This window comes from Canis lupus, chromosome 9, assembly GCF_048164855.1.
Source record: "Canis lupus baileyi chromosome 9, mCanLup2.hap1, whole genome shotgun sequence".
Lineage (NCBI taxonomy): Eukaryota > Metazoa > Chordata > Mammalia > Carnivora > Canidae > Canis > Canis lupus.
In genome coordinates, this window is record NC_132846.1 from 74,371,903 (window position 1) to 74,380,836 (window position 8,934).

General features: G+C 60.4%; 1 gene segment (V, D, J or C); it reads right to left on the minus strand.

Moving 5' to 3' along the window:
* Nucleotides 1-3,947: 3,947 nt before the first annotated feature.
* Nucleotides 3,948-8,246, minus strand: LOC140639517 (Ig gamma-1 chain C region secreted form-like). The segment is given in 5 exon segments: nucleotides 3,948-4,422; nucleotides 4,525-4,854; nucleotides 4,980-5,021; nucleotides 5,324-5,647; nucleotides 8,108-8,246. Coding segments are annotated over 5 exon segments (1,167 nt in total).
* Nucleotides 8,247-8,934: the final 688 nt, after the last annotated feature.

Consider the following 8,934-nt stretch of genomic DNA (forward strand, 5'->3'; position numbering starts at 1 on the left):
TGACTGTGAGGTCAGAGCTTGTTGAGGTCAGAGGGCAGAGGAGCAGGCCTGGAAGCAGGCTAGTGGCACAAACCAAGGCACTCTTTTCCTACATGGGGTCTAGGGCAATGCTGGACATCCATCCCAGAGGGCTGGCCCTAGGCCCCCTGTCCGATCATGTTCCTGTAGTCGGGGACAATTGAGCGCTTCAGCTCCACCACTGACGAGAAGATCCACTTCACCTGCATCAGGGAGAGGTGGGTGTGAGCTTGGCCTGGACCCCCACGGACCACTTCCCTCCATGACCAGGCTCCTGTCCCCAAGGCTAGGTACTGTGAGGGGGTCCTGGAGGGGATGGTGTGGGGAGAGGGAGCAGACAGTGAGAGGACAAGGATGGGACAGAGAAGGGACAGTGTGGGGGTAGTGAGGGGACAGTGAGGCTACAGTAAGGAGGTAGTGTTGGGACTCTGTGGGGACAGTGTGGGTCCTGTGAGGATCAGTATGGAGACAGTGAGGAGACTGTGATGGAATTGAGGAGACAGTGTGGGTATAGAGGACAGTGAAGTGATCGTGTATATGAGGGGACAGTAAGGAGACAATGTGGAGATATTGTGGAGAGAGTAAGGGGACATTGTTGAGATATTGTGGGGAGACAGTTGAGGAGACAGTGATGAGACAGTTATGAGATGGTGAGGGGACAATGAAGAGATAGTGTGGGGGGCACTGTGGGGACAGTGAGAGGACATTTAGGGGACAGTGTGAGGACAGTGTGAGTATAGTAATGGGACACTGTGGTGGCAATGTGGGTCCTGTGAGGAGACAGTGTGGAGACAGTGATGTTACTGTGAGGGGACAGGCGATAGTGAGGTGATGTGTGTAGACAGTGAGGGAACAGTAAGGAGACAATCTGGGGATACTGTGGGGAGAGAGAGGGGACATTGTTGAGACAGTGAGGGGAGAGAAAAAGATAATTTGGGGACAGTGAGGAGACCTTGAGGAGACAGTGTGGGGACAGTGAGGAGATAGTGTGGAGTTAGGGGACAGTATGGAGACAGTGAGAGTATAGTGAAAAGTAAATGAGGTGACAGTGAGGAGACAGTAAGGAGTCAGTGAACAGACTCTTAGAGGACAGTCAAGGGACAGTGATTGGACAGTGAGGAGACAGTGTGGGGACAATGAGAAGAAACCAATAGGACAGAGTTGGGATAGTGTAGACAGTGGGGAGACAGTGAGGAGACAGGGAAAAGACTGAGTGGACAGTGCAGGGACAGAGAGGGACAGTCTGGAGACAATGGGGGACAGTAAGGGGACAATAAGGGGACTTTGAGGAGATAGTGAGGGGACAGTGTGGGAACAGTGAGGGGTAGTGATGGGACTGTGAGTGGAGAGTGATGAGACAGTGAGGAGACAGTGAGTATATCATGAGGAGTTAGTGACAGACAGTGATGGACAGTGAGGAGAGCGAAAAGACAGGAGACAATGTGGGGACAGTCAGGAGACAGTGAGGAGACAGAGGACTGAAAGGGGAGAGTGAAGGGACAGTGTGTGGTTATTGTGAAGACAATGATGACAAAAAGGAGACAATTGGGGACCGTGTGGAGATCGTGAGAGGAAAGTGTCTGAACAGTGTTTGGATAGTGACAGGACAGTGAGGTGACAGTGAGAGTATGTGTGGAGTCAGCGATAGGAAAGTGAGGAAATAGTGAGGAGACAGTGAGGGAACATGTGGGGACAGTGAGGATGGGACATTGTGGAGACAATGAGGGTACATTGTGAAGTCAGTGATGGGACAGTGAGGAGACAGTGAGGCAAAAGTGAGGACACATGTCATAGGAAATAGTGAGGAGACAGTGAGGGACTGTCATGAAAGTGAGGGAACAATAAGGAGACAATGTGGGAACAATGAGAGGGAGTGAAGGCACAATATGAGGACAGTGGGGAACCATGTGGAGACAGTGAGGGGACAGTGATGCACAGTGAAGGGACTGTGATGAGACAAGGTGTGGACAGTGAGGGTCCAGTTTGGGAACAGTGAGGGGACAGTGAGCAGATAGTATGAGACAATGTGTGTACAGTGAAGAGACAGTGAGGGGACAGTGAGGATATAGTGAATGGCAGTGAGGAGGCAATATGAGGACAGTGTGTGGACAGTGTGTGGACAATGACAGGACAGTGAGTGGACAGTGAGGAGACAGTGTGGGGTAGTGAAGAAACAATGTGGGGACAGTGAGAAGATAGTGTGAGGAGAGTGAGGGGAAAGTGAGGAGACAGTGAGGAGATTGTGATGGGACAGTGCGTAGACCCTGGGGGTACAGTGAGGACAAAAAGGGGAGATAGTAACCGGATAGTGAGGAAACAGTGAAAAGACAATGAGGAGACAGTGAGGATATAGTGAGAAGAAAGTGAGGGAACTGCTAGACAAAAAGGAAAGGGCCATGAGGGGTCAAGGATGAGACACTGTAGGGAAAGTGAGGGATCACCATGTGGTCATTGTGGGGTATGTGTGGGCACATGGTGAGGACAGCGATGGGACAGTGGGCCATAGTCCAGGGACAGTACGGGTGTGCCAACCTTGAAGAGGGTGACAGTGGCGCTATAGCAAACGCTGAGCAGGAAGAGGGTGATGAAGATGGAGATGGTGGTCCACAGCCCGTCCAGCTCCCCGTCCTGGTCCTCAGCACAGCTGTCATCCAGGATCAGCTCTGGACAGGAAGGGGGTGGTCAGTACTGGGCCGGCGGAGGGGCAGACTCCCTAGGGACAGTCACAGCCATCTTCAACCCTGGGTGCCAGCCTCAGCACCCCATCCCTACCGCTTGGGCCAGGCCAATGGGGGACCCGCTCCCTCTCTGCTCTGCCCTGTGCAGGGACCCTGTGGGGAGAAGGTGCCCTGACTGCCACACCTCCTCTTGCCCTGGGGGTCCAGGCCCTTGTGGAGGGTCAGCAGAGCCCAGGGCCCAGGGAAGGGCCCAGAGTGACAAGGAGTGTCCCTACTGAACAAGTGGGTGGGAGCATCAGGATAAGCTAGGTTGTGGGGGTTTTGTGCACATCAAGAGGGGGTGTAGGTTCCCTGGGGCAGAGGAGGGCAGGTTGGTGTGGTCAGTGTGTGGATGAGCTGCTGAGCAGATGATGGGTGTTGGAGGGGGTGGGGACCAGGGTGTTGTCCATGGTGAGGGTTCCCAAGACTGGCTCTGCTCTGGGCACTGCAGCTGGTCCTGTGTGAGGCCTAGGGTAGCGTGTGTGTGTGTGTGTGTGTGTGTGTGTGTGTGTGTGAAGGTGGCAGTGCTCAGCACGATGGGCTTGTTTTCAGTGGATCTGGACTCAGGGTCCATGTGGAGTTCTCCAGTGGTCCCTACCCTGGGCACTCAAGGCCACCCTGCCTCTGCCCCACTGGAGCATGGGGTGAGCGTCCCCATGAGGGACAGGCCTGGTCCCAGGGGGAATGAACTCAGGTGGGACCTCCTCACTGGAGGCAGGGTGGGGGGCTGTACATGGATGGAGTGTCATGTCTGAGGGCAAACAGGGCTTGTTCACTCCCGACAGGACAGGCATGGCTACTGTGTTGACACAGAGCTACCAAGCAGAGCTCTCCGCAGGCCCAGGGGCCAGGGAGCCCAGGGCATGAGGACAGGCCAGTGTCCCACAACTCGGTACAGAGGTGGGAAGGTCTGCGTGCTCATTTCCTTGAGAGGCCCTGGAGGGGAGAACAACTGCCGTCCCCGTCCACACACCCCAGCCCTGGCTAGCTTCTGGCTGGATTGAGGGCCCACAGGGGTTGGACCTCTTTCAAAGTGCGCTCCCCAGCCTCAGGCAGCTCCTGGCCCCATGTTGTGGCAGCCTGTGCAGCCCTCCCCACTCGAGGTGCAGAGCTCACCCACCAATGGTGACACCTTAGACTCAGAGCTGGCCTGCCCGTACCACCCAGGGCCCGGGTGTCCTGGGCTCTGTCCCGGAAAGAACCATGACAGCGTGCAGGGTCCCAGGGCAGTTCTGGGTGCTTTATTTCATGATGGGTGCCTACCCAGGGTTATGTACACAGGGACGGGGGCTCAGGTGTCCTCAGGGGATCCTGAGAGCCAGGGTGGGGGGCTTGCTGGGTGCCGGGCGTGTTGCTCATTTACCCGGAGAATGGGAGAGGGATAGATCTGTGTAGTGGTTCTGTAGAGCTTCATGCATCACCGCACATGTGAAGGGGTCTCCCTGCTGCCAGCGGCTCTTGTCCACAGAGAGCTTGCTGTACAGGAAGTAGGACCCGTCCTCGTCCAGCTGGGGCGCAGTCGTGTGGTACTTGCTCTCGGGCTCCGGCTGTCCATTGCTCTGCCACTCCACATCAATCTCAGGTGGGAAGAAGTCTTTGATCAGGCAGGTCAGGGTGACCGTGTCACTGGATGACAACTCCTTTGGGGATGGTGGCAGGACATACACACTGGGCTGATGGGCTTGCCCTGTGGGGTAAAGGGTCAGCACAGATGGTCACTATCAGGGTGGAGGACTGGACCCTACAGGGGAGATCTCCTTCCATGCAGCCCCTCTGCCCTGCTGCCCACCTCTGGCTTTGGAGATGGTCCTCTCGATGGGGGACGGGAGGCCTATGTGGTTGACTCTGCACTTGAACTCCTTTCCGGTGAGCCAGTCCTGGTGCTCAATGGGGAGGACGCTGACCACACGGTAGGTGCTGTTGAACTGCTGCTCACGAGGCTGCGTCTTGGCTGTGTGCACCTCCTTACCATCCACGAACCAGCTGATCTGCACCTCAGGGTCCTCACGGCCCAGATCTAACACCACACAGGTGATCTCGGGTGTTCGGGTAATCCTGAGGATGTCCTTGGGTTTCGGGGGAAAGATGAAGACCGAAGGCCCTCCCAGTGATTCAGGGACTGGAATGGGAGACATTTAGGGTCAGCATTTGGGTGACTTCCTTTTGATCACCCATTCCCCCATTAGTCTGTGCCTGGATGTGCACCATCTGCTTGGGGTGCAGAGCAGGGCCCTGCTGACTCACCTGGGCATGGGGATATACACTTGCAGGTGGACTCTTTGGGCACTGCAGAGAGAGCAGACTAGGGGTTATTGGGGGCCTGGGGTGGGCACAGGTCATGGGGTGAACTTAGGTCAGGCCAGCTCATGAGGGGATCCCCGACCAGTGGCACCCAATGGGCCCCAGGAATGCAGTGGGGAATGCAGCTTGTGGTCATCTGGACCAGGCAGCCATGCCCAGAGGTCACCTTCCCAGAAAGGGGAGGCCCTGAGGGCGGGGACACTGAGGTGATTCCCCGGTGCCATGGGTCCGGGAGAGACAGCTGATCTGGCCTGTCCCCGAGTGGACCCCTCTCTGAGGCGTCTCACCTGGCTTGTCTACTTTAGTGTTGCTGGCCGGGTGGACCACGTTGCAGGTGAAGGTCTCGCTGGGCCACCTGCTGGAGGGCACTGTCACCGTGCTGCTGAGGGAGTAGAGCCCTGAGGACTGCAGGACGGACGGGAAGGTGTGCACACCGCTGGTCAAGGAGCCGGAATTCCAGGACACAGTTACAGGCTCGGGGAAGTAGCCTGACACCAGGCAGGCCAGGGCCACCGTGGAGCCGGAAGTGGACCCGCAGCTGGGGGCCAGTGGGAAAACCGAGGGGGCCGTGGTGGAGGCTGCAAGAGAGGAGGCTGTGAGACCCCCAGGGTCTCAGGGGTGCTGGGCCTGGGGTGGCTCTGGGCACCATGCCCACGTGCTTCAGGGAGTCTGCACACTAGGCGCGTGGCCCAGCTCTCTGTGGCCACAGAACCTGGACCCATCGGCCTGGTCAGTGCTGGGTGACCACCTGGATCACGTCCCCAGGGCCTCGGCTCCTGGGTCCCCACTCAGGCTTTCTCTGGCTGCCCCACCTGACCATGGCCTCTGTGGGAGCCCTGATCCGAAGCACCCGGGCCCCAGATCCCGTCCCTGCCCGAGCCGTCGAGACTGCCCCAGGCCTTCCAGGCATGGCATCCTGATGTCCCTCAGGGCAGCTTCCCCCTTGGCCCCGGTCTTTTCCACTCCTGCTCTGGGGCCCGGGCAGCTCCCACAGGCCTCCTGCACCCAGGGTTGCCTTGAGCCTGTGTGCCCCTCGGTGTGGGAGGGAGCGTGGCCCTGCCCTGGCTGTCCCCTCCTGCGTGGTGACAGCAAGTAGGCTGCAGCTCAGATGCCGACACCCGCCGGCCTGCCCCTTGGACCTGGGACCCGCTGCTCAGCTCAGGGCCCAGAAGCTGCCCCTCAGATGCCCACCATGGCTGGCAGCCCTCCCTGTGGCTCCCCATGGGCCCCTTGTTCTTCCTGCCTCTGGATCCTCGGCCCTGCACCCTGGGACCCAGCTGGCCACGACCCCCCTCCCGGGCGGGTCTCAGGGGCCTGCAGAACCATGCTGCTGCCCTGACTGGAAACCCGTGGCTCCCTCCTTCCTAGAGTGGCCCCCCTTCCCCTGGGTCCCGAGGCCTTCCTGGCGAGGCTCTGCTCCCCACCCGGGCTCACCGCCACACAATCCCCAGGTCCAGAAGGCTTAGTTGCCCTGACCCTAGCCCCTGCGTGGGCGGTGCTGGCTCAGCCACCCACTGACCAGTCCAGCCCCGCTGGGCGCTCTGGCCTTGGCACTGAGATTATGGAACAAGGTGGCACCCCCCTGCCCCACTGGGCCTCCGAGATGGGGCACGTTCCTGGGCTTCGCTGAGCTGAGATCTGAGCGCACCCCTGCCCCTCCTGCTCCCCACCGACCCTGCTCCCCTGCATCTGCTCCCCTGCTCCTGGGCTCCTGGTGTGACCCCTGGCCCCCTGCTCCCCCACCTGCCGTGCTCCCCTGCACCACCTCCACTGTTTCCTGGGCTCTTGGGGTTACCCCTGCCCCTCCTGCTCCCCCACCTGACCTACTTCTCTGCACCTGCTCCCCTGCTCCCTGGGCTCCTGGGGCGACCCCTGGTCCCCTGCTCCCCCACCTGCCCTGCTCCCCTGCACCCGCTCCCTTTCTCCCTGATCTCTTGGGGTGACCCCTGCCCCACCTGCTCTTTCACCGGCTCCCAGCTCTCCTGTACCAACTCCCCTGCTTCCTGGGCCCTGGGGTGATCCCAGTCTGTCCTGCTCCCCCACTTGCCCATTCATCTTCTCAATTCCCCTTCTCCTTGTTCTCCTGGGGTGACTACTGCCCCTCTTGCTCCTCTGCCTGCCCTTGCTACCCTGCACCAGCCACCCTGCACCCTGAGCTCCTGGGTGACCCCTGTCCCTCCTGCTCCCCCACCTGCCCTGCTCCCTTGCACCTGCTCCCCTGCTGCCTGAGATCCTGGGGTGACCCCTGCCCCCTTGCTCCCCCACCTGCCCTGCTCACCTGCACCTGCTCCCATGCTCCCTGAGAACCTGGGGTGACCCCTACCCCTATGCTCCCCCACCTGCCCTGTGCACCTGCAACAACTCCCCTGCTGCCCGAGATCCTGTGGTGACCCCTGCACCTCCTACTCCCCCCCCACCCCTGGTCCCTGCACCAGGTCACCTGCTGCCTGTGCTCCCGGGCTAACCCCTGCCCCTCCTGCTCCCCCACCTGCCCCTGCTCTCCTGCACTTGCTTCCCTGCTCCTGGGCTCTTAGGGTGGCCCCTACCCCTCTGGTCCCCCACCTGCCTTGCGCACCTACAAAAGCTCTGTTGCTGCTTGAGCTGCTGGGGTGACTTCTGCCCCTCCTGCTCCCCACCTGCCCCTGCCCTCCTGCACCAGGTCCCCTGCTCTCTAAGCTCCTGGGGAGACCCGTGAACCACCTGCACACCCTTTTACCCCTGGTCCCTTGCACCAACTCACCTGCTGCCTGTGCTCCTGGGATGACTCCTGCCACTCCTGCTCCCCTCCTGCCCTGCTCACCTGCACCAGCTCCCTGCTCCCTGGGCTCCTGGGGTGACCCCCACCGTTCCTGTTTCCCCTCTTGTCCTGCTCACCTGTAAGGCTCCCTGCTTCTTGGGCTCCTGGGGTGACCCCTGCCTCTCCTGCTACTCCACTTGCCTCTGCTCTCCTGCACCAGCTCCCCTGCTCCTCCTGCTCCCCCACTTACCCTTGGTCCCCTTCACCAACTCACCTGCTGCCTGTGCTCTGGGGCTGACCCCTGCGCCTCCTGCTCCCCACCTGTCCTGCTCACCTGCACCAGCTCCCTGCTGCCTGATCTCCTGGGGTGACCCCTGCAATTTCTGCTCCCCATGTACCCTGTTCACCTGCACCAGCTCCTCTGCTCCCTGGGCTCCTGGGGTGACCCTGCACCTCTGCTCCCCATCTACCATGCTCTCCTGCACCAGCTCCCCTGTTCCTTGAGCTCCTGAGGCTACCCGTGTCCCTCCTGCTCCCCACTTAACCTGCTCTCCTGTACCTGCTCCCCTGCTTCCTAGGTCTCTCAGGTGACTCTTGCCCCTCCTGCACCCCCACCTGCCCTGCTCCTCTGCACCAGCTCCCCTGCTTCTTGGGTTCATGGTGTGATCTCTGCCCCTCCGACTCCCCCACCTGCCCCTGCTCACCTGCAGCGTATCCCCCTGGGCCCTGGGCTCCTCAGGTGACCCCACCCTCCTGTTCCCTGACCTCACCTGCACACCTGCACCAGCTCCCTTGCTCCCTGAGCTCCTGGGGTGACCCCTACCTCTCCTGCTCCCGCCCTGCCATCGACCCCTGCACCAGCTTCCTGCTGCCTGGGCTCCTGGGGTGACCCCTGCACCTTCTGCTCCCCCATATGTCCTGCTTCCCTGTACCAGCTCCCCTGCTCCCTGAGCTCCTGGGGTGACCCCTGTACCTCCTGCACCTACCTGCCCTGCACAACCGCAGCAGCTCCCCTGCTCGCTGACCTCATGGGGTGAACCCTGCCCCTCTTGCTTCCCCATCTGCCCTTGCTCCCCTGCATCAGCTCCCTGCTGCATGAGCTTCTGGGGTGACCCCTGCCTCTCCTGCTCCCCACGTACCCTGCTCCCCTGCACTAGGTCC